This window comes from Phyllopteryx taeniolatus, chromosome 16 (genome assembly GCF_024500385.1).
Source record: "Phyllopteryx taeniolatus isolate TA_2022b chromosome 16, UOR_Ptae_1.2, whole genome shotgun sequence".
NCBI lineage: Eukaryota > Metazoa > Chordata > Actinopteri > Syngnathiformes > Syngnathidae > Phyllopteryx > Phyllopteryx taeniolatus.
In genome coordinates this window covers 23029212-23045027 of record NC_084517.1, presented here as the reverse complement: position 1 = coordinate 23045027, position 15816 = coordinate 23029212, and the positions used below count along the sequence as shown (strand labels likewise).

General features: G+C 51.3%; 1 protein-coding gene across 4 annotated transcripts; it reads left to right on the top strand.

Annotated features, from left to right (window-relative positions):
* The first annotated feature begins 366 nt into the window (after positions 1-366).
* On the top strand, positions 367-15416 carry rapgefl1 (Rap guanine nucleotide exchange factor (GEF)-like 1). Of its 4 annotated transcripts, XM_061750164.1 has the most exons (16): positions 370-806; positions 1539-1756; positions 6119-6197; positions 6322-6532; positions 6613-6710; positions 6812-6924; positions 9076-9243; positions 9321-9418; positions 10521-10643; positions 10711-10889; positions 11024-11114; positions 12822-12872; positions 12957-13044; positions 13111-13175; positions 13262-13316; positions 13400-15416. In XM_061750164.1, exons 1-16 carry the CDS (start codon positions 568-570, stop codon positions 13522-13524), a joined length of 2001 nt encoding a protein of 666 aa, XP_061606148.1. In that variant the 5' UTR covers positions 370-567; the 3' UTR covers positions 13525-15416. The 4 variants fall into 4 exon arrangements, 3 of the variants coding, with proteins under 3 accessions (XP_061606150.1, XP_061606149.1, XP_061606148.1); XR_009784939.1 differs by lacking the exons at positions 13111-13175; positions 13262-13316; positions 13400-15416 and having other exon boundaries at positions 368-806; positions 9321-9462; XM_061750166.1 differs by lacking the exons at positions 12822-12872; positions 12957-13044; positions 13111-13175; positions 13262-13316; positions 13400-15416 and adding an exon at positions 11281-11302 and having other exon boundaries at positions 367-806; positions 9321-9462.
* The last annotated feature ends 400 nt before the right edge of the window (positions 15417-15816 follow it).

The following is a 15816-nucleotide window of genomic DNA, read 5'->3' as shown; positions in this document are numbered from 1 at the left end:
TTTCATGACTGTTTACAACTAGCACGGTATGTAACACTGTTACTGCGATGACAACCATGTCAATATTTTAGGAGTAAACAATTATAATCATCAGATTAAAAGAGTCATGCGTTGATGGTCACACACATGGTGAAAGTGTGTACTGACTTGCATGAGTTGACCAACATATTTACCACATTCAACATGGCGGACAAGCCTACGTGTACCAAGGCGGAATCAATTTGTTTTAGCCGTCTACGTTTGGTCGCCGTGCTGCTGACGTCAAACGCCTGCAGTGACGCGGCACGTTCGGGCTGCGACGTGACGTGACGTTCCTTCCTGCGGCAGGCGGCGGGGGCGGGGCTAGCGCCGAGCCAAGAAAGTGCACTTGTCAGTGGGGGGGCGGGGGCGGGGACGGAGGCTGACGGAGGCTGCGGCATCCGACCGACAACAAGCGTCGAGCGAGCGAGACGGGCGCCTGTGATGTAGACCTGCTGCCTGCCTGCCTGCCTGCCCCCCGTCCCGTCCCGTCCCGTCCTGCCCTTCTTACCCCCCCGACCCCCTCCACCCCTCCGCCCCCCATGCACCATGCCGGCGGGGATGAAGCCGCTCGAGAAGTTCCTCAAGAAGCAGACGAGCGCGCTCAGCCGAGCCGGAGGAGGAGGACCGGGAGGACCGGGAGGACCGGGGGGAGGACCGGGAGCAGCGGACAAGGCCGGCGGGGGGAGCGCGGCGGCGGCGTCGCGGCGGAGGGCCAGCCTGTCCCGCGTCGTCCCCTTCTTCAGGGAGCCCTCCCCGGAGGGGGGGCAGGCCCGCGACGTCTTCAGGTGAGGGCGGCGGCGACGTTACGCAACGCACGGAGCACAATGACGTCACGAGCATCCTTTCGCAGGACACCTCATCAGGCTCATACATATTGATTTGAACATGAAACTGATGCGGATTTATGAAATTCACGCGCTCAGACAATGGCGGGAAATGCGTCCGTCGGTCCCTTGAAAGCTGCAACATCGATGGAAGCTCTTCTTCGTATGATTTCAATCGTACACGTTGTTTCTGAAATTGTGTCACTTAATGATACACCGGGGAAAAGCTGGCTCCATTCCAACACCAGCTGTCGTCGCGTCACCTTCGAGAAGGGAAATCCAAGTTTCAATCGGAGCCAATTGTTTGGTTTGGTTTGGTTTGGTTTGGGGTTTTTCAGTCAAGGAGCAATTGTGATTGCAGCTCCTGATGTCACACACTAGGCCCCGCCTCTTAAAGACACGCATCCAAAACAAATTATATAAAGGTGTAACATTTTTCATTTGTTTTTGGATTATGGCTTTTGAGTTTATTTCAATGGGAAATGTAGTTTTGATACGCGAGTCTGACAGCGTCGTAACGAGATGATGTCAAAATGGCTGCCGCTGTAATCCATTACATTACATGAAATTGTGTGATTCAATTCATTTGCACGATTCCAATTTGAGAAATATGGCTTCCGCCTCCTTAAACCGACGCTTGCGATCGGCTCGCTCTGCTCACGCGGTCTCAAACGCGACATATGTTTCCCACAGCCCCGACAGCGAGGACGCCCCCCCCTGGCCGCCGGCCGCCGCGTCGCTCAACGGCTCGGCCTGCGGCGACGCGCGCAGTCCGTCCTTGTCCAGCGACGAGCAGAGTTCCGACGCCAGCTCGGCGGCGGAGAGCGCCGGCGTTCACGCCGACACGCCGGAAAACCTGATGCTCGCCGTGCTGGACAGCGTGGCGGGAAAACGCTACGTCAACTGCGCAGGTGACAAAGATGGCCGCCGCCTTCGAGCGCCGCTAGGGAAAATCTGTCACGTGGCGAGAGCACGTCTACAATATTCATTCCTTCATTCATTCATTCATCTTCCGAACCGCATCCCCTCACGCGGGTCGCGGGCGTCCCGGCGCCGATCCCGGCTATCTTCGGGCGAGGGGCGGCACACGCCCTGAGCCAATCGGAAGAAGAAACAAAGAAAGATTCGCCCTCACATTCACACCTACGGGCAATTTAGGCTTGTCCATGAACCCGGCATGCTTGTTTTTGTTTTTGGGATCGGGAGGAAAGCGGAGTGCCCGGGCGGGACACGCCAAGTCCACACGGGCGGGGCCGGGATTTCCGAACCGTGAGTCAGATGTGCGAACCGGTCGTCCGCCGTGCCGCCAGCATGTATACATTTTTCTTAATACCCCAACCCTACTTTCAACTTCCAAAGACACTTTGTAATAAAGTACACTGGACCCTAACCGGCATATTCGGCATGAAAGAACGTTTGGGGGCAACCTGTGCCCGTCGAGCAAAAGTATCGGAGCAGACAAAACTTTATGCAACAGGAGCACAAGACCAGTGATTCTGTGTGGGACGATTCCCCCTGCAGGTCGGCCAAAGTATCACTGCCTAAGTTCAGTTGTGGGGAACTTTTGGCGACATTTCATCCTTTTTTTCCTCTCTTGAAGCGCAGTGTTCATGTTCCAACTCTGCATAATGTTACAGTGCCTGAGAACGAGACCAAATGTACGTTTTGGGAATCAAATCTGGCGAACACTTGGGCCTACTACACGACTACATTTGAGCGTTGTCGTGATGTGTCAAAAGTTTGAGAACAAACACAAAGGAAGGAAATCAATCTACCACGACAAAAAACCAAGCCCAGAATACAAAAAGGAACAAATGGAAAGTCGATGGCTGGAGCGCAACGGCGGACGCGCCACAAATTGAAAACAAAACCAAGCAAAATTACAAAAGCGCAAAGAAGGAAAGAGCGCGGCCGTCCGCGGAGGACGAAGGGCGCCGCCCGAAGGCTCCGAAGGCGGCAAATCAGAAAACAGCAAAACCAAGAGAGGTGCCCACGAAGGAACCCGAATAGCGACGGCACGAGAACACGACGCCGAAAAGCCGACGTGGCCGACGGGCGTCCGCTCAGCCGCAAAAGGGAAAAAGTCGGACAACGAAAAGCAAACAGGATCACGCGATTGTGGAAAGCTCGCTTTAGTTGCATTTTTTTACATTTCAGATGGACCCCATTGGCCAATCTTTGAAAAAAAATCCGTTTCACGGGAATGACAAGCGGCAGAAACCGTTCGTGGACCCGCAAAGAGGGGCGTGGTCGTATGACGCCACTTTGAAGAAACGCCGAACCGCCGTCCAGGAAGCGCTCGTTTGTCACGGGGTTACGCTCCAGAAAACTCGCAATCAATGAAATCTGCCACGTACCAAACAATGCCGTATTATATTATACGCACCTATCAGTTACACATATGCAATTCCATGGCATTATACGGCACGATACTTCAGGCCATTTCCTGGGGGCGCCATTTGCACCGTTCCTGCAAATATCGTCGGCGAAGAGCATTGCGGCAACCCGGAATTCATTGCGGCGATGATTTGAACTTCAGGACTGTAGTTGTCGAAAATCAAGCTCGACATTGCTCTTTACTTGCATGCGTTCCTGCGGCTATCGTTATGAGCGTGCGCACGAGCTACTCGTCGCACCTTGCTCGCTATCGGTGAATGTATTTGATCAAAGTCGGACTGGGGCGTGGCTTTTAAACGCTAGCTTTCCCGTCACGTTCTCAAGCAATTTGCCGACTCGGGAAGGTTTCTTGACGATTTCGAACAAGCTGCCACATTGAAATCGTTTCGCCAATCAAGCTAGCCGTATCAGAGACGTGCGGGTGAGCGACCGCTCGACGCCGACCGAGTCGAAGACAAATCGCGACGCGCTGTGACATCGCAACTGGCGGATTTGGCCTCTTTCGGGATCCGCCCCCAAGTCCAAGAAAAAAGGATATCGAATATGTCAAAGATACTTCTACATTCTACAGGAATTGCTCCTACATGGGGAATCGATCTAATGACGAGAAGAAGTCATTCTGGTCACCCAAAAGCGAGTTGAGGCGTGCGTGTGCGTGCGTGCGGGCGCTTACATAACCGCTGCTGTTATTACACTGAAACGTCTTCATGCGTGCTCGTACACGAATGTTGTACACACACACGAGGTTTAAGATGGCGGGCGGGCGCGCGTGTGTGTGTGTGCGCCTACACGACTTCCTGCTGACAGCTGATTGGATGCCTAACATGTGCACACAAACACAGCCGAATAACCGTCAAAAAGATTCCAAGCATATTCGCATCATCATCGAGTGTGTGCGATGTGATAAAACATCAACACACACACACGGAGGGTGTTCATGTCACTTCCTCTGCATCCTCTCACTGTCTCCATGGCAACCGTCTGCAGAGAGGCGGGCTCTGGCAGGCCACGCCCACTGCAGCACGTCCGGCTCCCCCGCACGCACGCATTTGATGATTATTAGGGATTATTTGCACATGATTTTGACATGTTTTGGTGTGCGTGTGCGTGATCAACGTCAGTCTGATATTTATGACTCATCATTTATTTGGGAAAGCAAAGTGACTCAAATGAACGAAGCCTTGCCGAGCCCGCGCTTCCGAAACCTTTCGCCGCTTTGAAGTACACCTGAAAGAAAACATTCCCAAAAACTTCTCCATGTACTACCATAATAAAAACCTTTATTATGGTTAGCACATCTGCCTCACAGTTCTGAGGACCGGGGTTCGATCCCCGGCCCCGCCTGCGTGGAGTTTGCACGCTCCTCCCGTGCCTGCGTGGCTTTTCTCCGGGCGCTCCGCTTTCCTCCCACATCCCAAAAACATGCGTGAATTGGAGACTCTAAATTGCCCGTAGGTGCGAATGGTTGTTTGTTTGTATGTGCCCTGCGATCGGCTGGCAATGGCAACCTGCCCGATGACAGCCGGCACGGGCTCCGGCACGCCCGCGACCCGCGTGGGGGGACGCGCGACCGAAGTAGGCCTAAGTGCCCAAGTGCTCTTCAAAAAACAAAAGCTTTTACTTGTGAGTCACTGCAACATTATGAACATTAAAACCGAGGGAAATGAAATGACTTAAGGATTCAATGCAAAAAAATGTATTGCACATAAGTTACATATTATTGCAGTTCAATCCTAAAAACAAGACATGACAATGGATTCTACTTTCATTTTGATTCGGAGCGCTCTATGGTGGCGGGGGGCGCAATCAAAACAGTTTGGCGAATCGCGAAGGATTCTTCGAGGCGTTTCGCGCCACTTCCCAGCTGAAGTTTCGTCTGCCACCTCGGGAAATCACAACTTCAGCTTAGCTTAATGCTAACAAACAAGGAAAAACGCAATTGACGTGCTCAAGGTTGGCATCGATAGCTGCACTTTTGGACGCAACCAATATTGAAACACAAACGGGGTGGGAACACATGCAGACAGATAATAGAACAAAACTTACAGGCATATATTGTTCCATATTCATATTACGTTACATAATTATTTTATTATACAGGAAGTCCTCGATTTACGAACGAGTTCCGTTCCTACGCTGGCGACGTAACACGATTTTCCACGTAAGTCGGATTTCACCGTTAAAGTCGAAATTGACGGCGAAATACTTCCGTTACGGGTATTGTGACAGCGAGCTCAGCGTGTGCGTCGATGTGCGAGTGAGACGGGACTGCGAAGGAGGAAGGCGTGCGCGCCGGTGCGACTGCGCACAGTAGCGAGTGGAGTGACGGCGACCGGGGAAGAGTCGCGATTAGCGGAGGACGCGTTGACGTCGAACGTGCGGAGGAGCTAATAAAGCCGTTGGAGCGGCACATCGGCGCTTCGTGCCTTTGTTGTCACCCGACTCCTATGGCCCCTCCCGCAGGTGGCGAGCCCATGGGAAGGGGGACCGGGGGTCCTCGTCCTTTCGGGCTGCGCCTTCGTTCCCCGCATCCAGGCCTAGCTCCAGAGGGGGGCCTCGGTGACCCGCGTCTGGGCAAGGGAAAACCTCTTCCCGTATTTTGAAACATCATCGGGGTCTTTGGAGCCGTGCTTTGTCTGGTCCCTGTTTGCCACGGGTGGCCCGTAAAGCGCCAGACCCCTTGGGTCGAAGGATCATCGGGACACACAGACCCCTCCGCTCAAATAGGGGGAGGAAAGATGAATTCTTTCAAATTGCATCTCAAGGCACCGTCGTATTCATTGACTGCAATTGTCTTGAGGCTCCGCCCACATTTGGATTCTATTTATATTTTGTTGAACTTTTTCCCAAGCTGATCATTTTGTTTGTGCGTGTAGAAACATTGCTGGATGACTTCATGTTGACTCATCCCATCTTCCTGACGGCCGACGCCTTCCAGCAAGTTCTCCTGCAGCAGTATCCTCCGTGTGCATGCGCACGCACGCACGCACGCACGCACGCACGCAATCCAACACGGAATGTGACACGTCTGAACGCTCCCTGAAGAATTTTGTTTTGTCTTCCTTGACGTCACGCTCAGGTTCTGTCTGCTTGCGGGGGACGGGCCAGGTGAGGCGGGGGAGGGGCCGGGCGGGGAGGGGGAGGAGCCGGGAGAGGGAAGGCGGGGCCGGCCGCACGCGGAGCTGATGCAGGACGGCGTCCGCAGGAAGCGCGCCGTGCTCAGCGTGGCCTTTCGCTACCTGGAGACGTACCGGGAACTGCTGCAGGAGGAGGGAGACAAATTCCCCAAGGTGACGACACACAACAACAACAACAACAACACAATAATCAACACAACAACACTAAAAAGCAATACTGTGCGTGCACGTAGGAGTTGTACGTGTGTGCGCTTCAGGAGCTGAGTCGACATCCTGGCCTGGTCGACCACGTCGTCAAACTGGAACGCTGGACGCAAATGTTACACTGCCCGTACGCGCGCACACACACGCAGGCACGCGCACACACGATGATGAGTGTGACATAGGCGCGCACGCGCGTGTGTGTGTGTGTGTGTGTGTGTGTGTTGTCAGTGTCAACGAGGAGAAGGAGAGCCGCAGGAAGCAGGTGCGACCGCTCTTCCGCCATTTCCGGCGTATCGACGCCTGCCTGCAGCCCAGGGAGGCGTTCAGGGGCTCCGACGAGAGTACGACATTCCCAAGCTCACGCTCGTCAGCGGTGGGCGGCGCATTCGCTAGCTTTGGCCAACTCACATCTCTCTCGCCGACGCAATTATACCGACCGGCAATACGCAACAAAAGGCAACAGAACAATATAATAATATTCATCTCATAACAAGACAAAAACATTGAAACGAATCTCATTAGGGACGCCGATTATTAAACGGTCGTTCCGTGACCACGTTCATAACTCAAAACTCAAATCCTCTTTCCCCATTGAAATGAATTTGATGAATTTTGAATGGCACTGCTGACCCATCCTGTTCATTTGGGGCCACTTCCAGTACACTTCCTGTTCATTTTGGGGCACTTCCTTTTTCATATTGGGGAACTTCCTGTTCATTTTGGCGCACTTTTGGTTCACTTCCTGTTCATTTTGGGGCACTTCCTTTTCATATTGGGGAACTTCCTTTTCATATTGGGGAACTTCCTGTTCATTTTGAGGCACTTTTGGTTCATTTCCTGTTCTTTTTTGCACACTTCCTTTTCAAATTGAGGCATTTCTAATTTTGAGGCACTTCCAGTTTACTTCCTGTTCATTTTGGGGCACTTCCTTTTCATATTAGGGAACTTCCTGTTCATTTTGGCGCACTTTTGGTTCACTTCCTGTTCATTTTTTGGGCACTTCCTTTTCATATTGGGGAACTTTCTTTTCATATTGGGGAACTTCCTGTTCATTTTGGCGCACTTTTGGTTCACTTCCTGTTCATTTTGGGGCACTTCCTTTTCATATTGGGGAACTTCCTGTTCATTTTGAGGCACTTTTGGTTCATTTCCTGTTCTTTTTTGCACACTTCCTTTTCAAATTGAGGCATTTCTAATTTTGAGGCACTTCCAGTTTACTTCCTGTTCATTTTGGGGCACTTCCTTTTCATATTGGGGAACTTCCTGTTCATTTTGGCGCACTTTTGGTTCACTTCCTTTTCATATTGGGGAACTTCCTTTTCATATTGGGGAACTTCCTGTTCATTTTGAGGCACTTTTGGTTCACTTCCTGTTCATTTTGGGGCACTTCCTTTTCATATTGGGGAACTTCCTGTTCATTTTGAGGCACTTTTGGTTCACTTCCTGTTCTTTTTTGCACACTTCCTTTTCAAATTGAGGCATTTCTAATTTTGAGGCACTTCCAGTTTACTTCCTGTTCATTTTGGGGCACTTCCTTTTCATATTGGGAACTTCCCGTTCATTTTGGCGCATTTTTGGGCACTTCCTTTTCATATTGGGGAACTTTCTTTTCATATTGGGGAACTTCCTGTTCATTTTGGCGCACTTTTGGTTCACTTCCTGTTCATTTTGGGGCACTTCCTTTTCATATTGGGGAACTTCCTGTTCATTTTGAGGCACTTTTGGTTCACTTCCTGTTCTTTTTTGCACACTTCCTTTTCAAATTGAGGCATTTCTAATTTTGAGGCACTTCCAGTTCACTTCCTGTTCATTTTGGTGCACTTTTGGTTCACTTCCTGTTCATTTTGGCGCACTTCCTTTTCATTTACATCTTTGATTGTTGTATTATCTGTCTACCTTATCTTCTATTGTAGTTGTTGTTATGCCGCTGTTGCTATTCTACAAAATGGTTGATAAAACCGACTACTGATGAATAAATATTAGCATGTCAATGGCATTTTCCATTTATGTTAACAGTAAGCTAGCGGGAGACCAACCCCGAAAACACTTATTGGCAGTATAACCCCGCTTATTCCAGAATTTATTATTATTATTTTTTAATCTATGCAAGTATAATAGGCGTCAATTATTAGCGGATCTTCACTCGCCGTGGTCGGGCGGTTGGGCCAGCACTGCTCATTGTGAAGGCGTTGGGCAGATTAGACTGAGATGACAACACTGAGAGGCTCAAATCCGATTGGACAAAAATAAATGTGACATCCCCATTCACGAGCTGGAAACTGAGAGAAACGCTACGAAATGAAGAGAATAGACCGTTGGGGGAATAAAAAAAAAGAATAAGAAATTGAATGGAGCAAATTCAGGTTGTAAATGTAGGTCAGTGTTTCTGACAGTGTTTAGGCCTCGCTGTCCTTGACCTCCCACCACTGACGCTCCAAATGCAGCGTGCGAACGCGCACGCTAAGCTAACGGCCGCTGTGCGCGTTTGTCAGTTTTCTGCAGGGTGTACACGCCCGACCACTCGTACGTGACCATCCGCAGCCGGCTGTCGTGCCGCGTGGGCGACATCCTGGCGCTGGTGCGGGAGAAGCTGCAGTACAGCGACGAGCGGCCGCTGGCGCCCGGGAAGCTCCTCCTGGTCGCCGTCACGTCCGCCGGAGGTCAGTGGCGCCGGCGCCACGTCGACGCGCCGCCGCCGCCGCCGGGTGCTCACGCGTGTGCTCTGGCGTGTGCGCAGAGAAGGCGGTGTTCCGGCCCAGCGACGAGGCCGTCTTCACCACGCTGGGCGTCAACACGCACCTCTTCACCTGCCAACCCGACGAGCTGGACTCCCTGGTCGGTACCCGCGTGCGCCGCTCACCATCAGCTCGCCTTCAAATGCAAGTTGGATTTGTTCCGTCGATCTGAAATCAGCTTTCCCGTTCAAACGAAGGGCAAAGAAATGAATCCCTACCGGCCCCCGTACCAACAATCTCTGCGGCGCGGGAACAACCGCGACGATCCCGGCAAAGGCCGGTACGATAACCGTGAGCAGAAATATTGAGGATTTTCCAATTACAGCTGGAAACTTTCTCCCTGAACACGCTCCGTAGGGACAGTAGGAAACGTAAAAAGATCAAATCCAACAGGAAAAGCGGTTATTTCTCGGTAAATGAGCAGCGACTTCTCTGCTCGTCGGCGCTTCGTGAACTCATGTCCTGACGCTAGCCGTGCTAGTTTTCTCGCCAATTGGAGACACGCGAACGCTCGGACTGTCGCGGCTCAAATAAGACACAGACAGACGAGGGGACAATTCGATTTTTTTACCGACACGCGGCATTTCTACATTGTCAGCAGCCTTTGTCGTAGGCCGCTTCCATTCACGGACAATCAAGACAATGCGAGGAAGTCCGCTGAGTAAACGTTTTTGCCGGCTCTGTCAAAATCCATCTCGCTCTCTGTCGGTTCACATTCGGTCCTTCTCGCATATACGCATGGATGTATTCCCCCTTTTGGGGTCAACGACCCTGATTTGTAATAATAGGTTCACGTCACCTTGAATTTATCGACGGGTGGCGCTCTCGTAAACGTGAGATGGTGTCGCAGGTATCGCCTCCGCTTGCCGCAACTCTTCGTAAGCGCCTTTTGCGGATCCTCCTTCTACCAAATCGCGGTACGGGCTCGGCGACTGCTCGCGGCGACAACGAGGGGGGGGGAGGGGTTTACTGACGACTCACCCGAAAAATAAACGCAAACAGCTCAGACCGCGGTTTTGAAATTGTGACTTTTTAAAACCGGGAAGCGGGCCACGCCGAAGACCATCGCTTCAAAACCTACGACAGAGCTCCGACCGCGAAGCGTGCCGTGTTTGCGGTGTTGCCCCCCGGAGGCCGGGAGGGTCGGCGACACATTTGGAAGACGGTCATTACGCTTGTGATGTCACTTCCTGTCCCGTCAGCTTCCTCTTCCCGAGGAGGTCCACTGGACGCCCGGAGACAGCAAACTTCACGACATGTCGGCCGAGGAAGTGGCCAACCAGCTGGTGGCCTTCGACTGGGAGCTCTTCAGCTGCGTGCACGAGGTCGGCGCGAACCGGCCGGCATTTCGCGCCGTTTAGGGTGGGCCTTACCTTGTGGCGCCCCCCGCAGGTGGAGTTCGTGTGTTACGTGTTCCACGGCGAGCAGTCCCGCTGGCGCCCCCTCAACCTGGAGCTGGTACTGCAGCGCTGCAGCGAGGTGCAGCACTGGGTCGCCACGGAGACGTTGCAGTGCCACTCGCTGCCCAAACGGGTTCAGCTGCTCAGGAAGTTCATCAAGATCGCAGCGCTGTGAGGGAAACAAAACAAAAACAAACACGACCGCGGTCGTTCGATCGCTCCGTCTGCGTGTCTGACCCTAACTAACGCTTCCTAACGGCGCGGCCTGCGGACGAGATTTATCCGTGCACGTGTGTGTGTTTCAGCTGCAAGCAACAGCAGGACCTTCTGTCCTTCCTGGCCGTGCTCCTGGGCTTGGACAACCCGGCACTCAGCAGACTGAGGCTCACCTGGGAGGTAACGCAGCGCTACGACACACGCGCACCGACGCACACGTCGCGTCGGCCCGAGCGCACGCGCAACACCGCGTTGCACAAACAACTTTCCGTGTTCATTGTGGCACACGTGCAAAAAAAAAAAGAATTGCGGGAGGGGGTCCCAATTGTATCTCTCTGTTCATCAGGCCACACTGGCAGATTTGTCAGGAATTGGCAACGAGACTCGATTCCCCCCCAAAAATCAAAGTCTGCCAAAGTGCTGATTCTGGTTGGGCCGGCGACTTGGATTTGGAAAATGCCACGAAGTGTCCCTTGTGTGACTTGGCAGACAAAATGCGAGTAAAACCGTCCAACTTGATGATTTCTCAACCTGTTGTTTTGTCTGCTGACAAATGTCGGTTCAAAATATCCGCCAATGAGCTGATAGAGGACAACAATTGGGAGGATTCTCCGAGTGGACGCGTCAAAACGAGGGTGACATTTCTGGCCCGAAAAACTCCACTCGAATAGCACGAGTGGGAAGTTTTTGGGTGAGAAGAGCAGTAGACCACGTCACGTATGCCCGTCGTCACTTCCTTTTCGTTGACTTGATTTGAGGCGTTTGAAGTGCTCCTCCCTCGAAAATGCCTGTCCCAAATTGGCTTTTCCTGGCGTCGGTACGGAGGCAAAACGCGGACCCGAACGGCGAGGAGGCACGGAGCGGTCGGTGCAGGATGTACTCCAAAAAAATAAATAACCAAAACACCAAATTAACATCGTCCGAAAAACAAGATTCAAAAGCGGGGAAACAAAACACTCACCGATTCGAACAAGAAGAAGCGGACATGAAGAAACGTGACGACGACGACGACGATCTGAAAGGAGGCGGGGAACTGAATAGAAACAAAGTGACAAAACAACGAGGCACACCTCCCTGACTCGAAGGAGCAGCGCTAACGAGAACAAAAACCCAACGAGGACGCGACAGGGAAAGCGTGACATAACATGAAACAAAAGCTCAACCGAATCAGAACAAAGTCAAGGAACACAAAGATGGCGGCCACTTGTCACGTTGCTACTCCCTCCCCCCCGGAAAGGCAGCTGCCAGAGCACAGTGCAGAATACTCAATGAGGGAAAACGATGGCTACTGTATGTTAGTAAAACGACAAACAAGAATGGATGACATTGAAGGACAGCACAGAGGAAGCCAACCCCCCCCCCCCCCCCAAAAAAAGAAAACAACAAAAAATCTGATACAGGTTTAAAGTTTGCAAAACAGCGCCTGGATGTTTCACAGTGCAACTCTTTTGTGGACACATGAAACCAAAGTCCAACAGAAACAGGCGCAGCGCAGCACACCGCCATCAAAACCTCCTCCCAACTGTGAAGAAAGGCGAAGGGGCATCAGGGTTTGGGGATGCTTGGCCTACTCAGGACCTGGACGCGTTACTATCAACGACGGGAAAATGAATTTCCAAATGTATTGACAACTTTTGCAGTGCAACCTGATGAGAGCATCTGCCTGCCAGCGAGCGGGGATCACGACAACACGTGAAAGACTTCAACCGGACCTCAACCCGGTTGAGACGCTGTCACGTGCACTCAAAGCAGACATCCCGACAATATTGCCCATTGACTCAGTCGATACGAGGCTTCACATACTTTTTCTCGCCACTCGATGGATGAACTTTTTGTTGAAGACATTTTTGTGGGATAAGTTAACAAACATCTTGTTTCGCGTGTCAGGGTCTTCCGGGGAAATTCCGGAAACAGTTTCAACAGTTTGAAAGCATCACTGTGAGTTTGTCTTTTCTTCTCATGTTTTGATTCAATAATCCCTTTTGGATATTTTGACATTTTGATGTTTTTCATCAACATTAGGATCCTTCTCGAAACCACAAGTCGTACAGAGACCTGATCACCGGTCTCACGCCGCCGCTCATCCCCTTCACGCCGCTGCTGCTCAAAGGCACGCGCGCACACGCACGCACGCACGCACATCGATTCAAAATAACGACGCCATGTTTGTCTGCAGATTTGACTTTTCTTCACGAAAGTTGCAAAACTTTTCATGGTCAACTCGTCAACTTTGACAAGATGGTAACAAAATACAATCAATCGTTCTGATTTTCGTGACCTGAGAATGAGAATCGATGCTAAGACTTTCCGGATGTTGTTTTCCGCAGCACAAAGTGGCCGACATGGTGCGAAGCATCCGCAGATACCGCAGCGGACAGCTGGGTAACGCGCACGCACGCACGCGCACACGCACACGCACGCACACGTGCGCGGGAAGCTAACGGTGTGGTTCTCCCTCCTGGTAGTCATGGATACGGAGACGTCGCCATCCCATCTGCAGACCAAAGCGTACGTGAGGCAGCTGCACGTCATCGACAACCAGAACCTGCTCTTTGACCTTTCCTGCAAACTGGAACCCCGAGACGGGTAGACGCCCCGACAAACACCTTGCGAAGGCCGCCGCCCCCACCCACACCCCCACCTCCTCCTCATCTTCATCGCCCAAATCGTCCTCTTCAGCTAATCAGGACGAGCTTGGCAGCCATCTTGTCTCCTTCCTGTTCACAGGCGAGACTTATTTTTGGGACCCCGCCCACAAACAGCTCAAACCACTCCTCCCTTGCTAATCTCACTTCTTTTCCTCCCTTGTTTCATTTCCTTTACTCACTTCTTTTCTCTGCTTCCTTCCCTTTCCTCTATTTTCTTCACTTCCTTTCGCTTTTTCCTTCCCTCTGTCCTTTTCGTGACTTCCTTTCCTTATTTCCTTCCCTCCCGCCCTCTTATTTCCCGGCTTCCAAGGAAAACCGTTGGGACTGTTTTCCGGCGAAGCACTTTGACGACCCTCAGGGCTCCGAGGTTTTGTTTACTTCTTCTTCGCTCGTCTCGCGATGACTTCTCGTCATGATTATGATTGGTATTGCTGTTATTATTATGATTCTAATTATGATTGTTGTTTTTTTTAGTTGTTGTGCTCAAGAATATTTTAGACGAACAAAACCCGGTTTATCTCCTGACATATTTTACGCAGCAAGTCTCTGGGATGCTAGCAGCTAGCATGCCAGCCAGCGTGGCGTCAGCTAACTGCTAGTTACGTCAACGGAACCGCTAAGCTAATGCCAGCTGGGGCAGGAAGTTGTTTTTCGGAACGCAGATAGAACCCTCCACTAGCTTCCTCTGCCAAGGACGGCGACGGCGACGGCTAATGCTAATGCGTCCGCCACCGGTCGCTAGCTCAGCATATTCACGTCGGAACCAGATCGCCGTCCAAATTGAGGTCGAAGCTGGACTTTTGCCGAGAAGGGCGCAGCGGCTCCGACTTCGCGGGGGTGCGGAACTCACTTGAGTTCGGGGGCCACGGTCGCCCCGGTCTGATCGCGAGCGGGCCGAATAAGCTATTCAAAATGGACTGCAATTGTTTTGGTGCCATTGTTTTGTACTGTTGCAAATGTTGTAAATTATATGAGCAATCTGACTTTTCTTAACAAAAACGATTGCCATTTTAAGAGTATTATGACTCCGTTTTTTCATTTCCATGTGCCGAGTGGATCTGTATGTACCGTTTCTAAAACAACTTGTTAAGACATCGATTTCCACACCCGTCTCGAAAGCTCGACAAGCTCAAGTGACTCGTTGGAACTTTTCCGAGGGAGTGCAAGGTTATCCGCCTTCCTTGTAGTTTTGCAACATTCGGTCTCTTCAAATATTTCCACAGGAGGAATTGTCGCGCAAAGCTGGCACGGCATTTGATATGAAGCGGGCTTACTTAGCTCATGATCGATATCGATCCTGAATAAGCGCCGATTTCAGAAGGTCATTGAAGTGGTAAGTGGTCATTTGTGCGACCTCCAGTGGCCAAAATTAGCAACAGAAGTTAATTCCGTTGAGAATTCGGAGCGAATGTGTTCTCAACCCCCCCGTGGGCTGGTTAGGGCCCGAGGGCCGTACGTTTGACACCCCTGCTTTTTTCACTCAGTGTGTAAATAGCCACAGTGTAAATAGAGCAAATCTATTTTACCGAAAAGCTTGTTTTTGTTTTGCCATTTTGGACGCACCGCACCGGGGAGCTACCGAGCTAGTTAGCGCCCCGCTCGACCGTCTTGTTGTTGTTGTTGTTGTTGTCGTTGTCGAGACCGTAACGAGCCCGCTAGCCAGCCTGCTAGCGAAGGACGTCCCGACGCGTCAGCGGAAATTGAGCGAAGTGGCTTCCGTTTGCAAGTGGGATATTTTCCCAACTGGATCCTTTGTAATGTGATTTTTCTGCACTTGAAAATGTTTTCTTGTTTTTCTGCAGCCGCTCCAATTAAAAAAAATGACGTGACGCCACACCGGTGTGCGACCGCTCTTCTCATTCACACTGTGGAAAAAAAAGAGTCAAAGTTGCATATTTGATATTATCGTCGTACTATTGACCGGCGACCAGTCTTTCACCCAAAAGTCGCGACTATTCAGGGAACACTTTGTGTGTGTCTGTGTGTGTATACAGTTTATTATATATTCATTCAGTCATCTTCCGCTCCGCTTCTCCTCACGCGGGTCGCTGGCGCGCCAGTCGGTCTCCAATGAAGCCCGCACGCATGTTTTGGGATGTGGGAGGAAAGCGGAGTGCCCGGAGAAAAGCCACGCTGGCACGGGGAGAACACGCAAACAACCCCACAGGCATATACACTACATACACAAAACACACATCTTTAATATACATATATATATATATATATATATGCTC

What these genes read in the sequence shown, in the direction of transcription:
- rapgefl1 (XM_061750164.1), top strand. Translation starts at nt 568, where the DNA reads ATGCCGGCGGGGATGAAGCCGCTCGAGAAGTTCCTCAAGAAGCAGACG. An exon ending in CCGACGAGCTGGACTCCCTG is followed by an intron (nt 9,419 to 10,520) that starts GTCGGTACCCGC and finishes CTGTCCCGTCAG; the next exon opens with CTTCCTCTTCCCGAGGAGGT. An exon ending in AACAGTTTGAAAGCATCACT is followed by an intron (nt 12,873 to 12,956) that starts GTGAGTTTGTCT and finishes CATCAACATTAG; the next exon opens with GATCCTTCTCGAAACCACAA.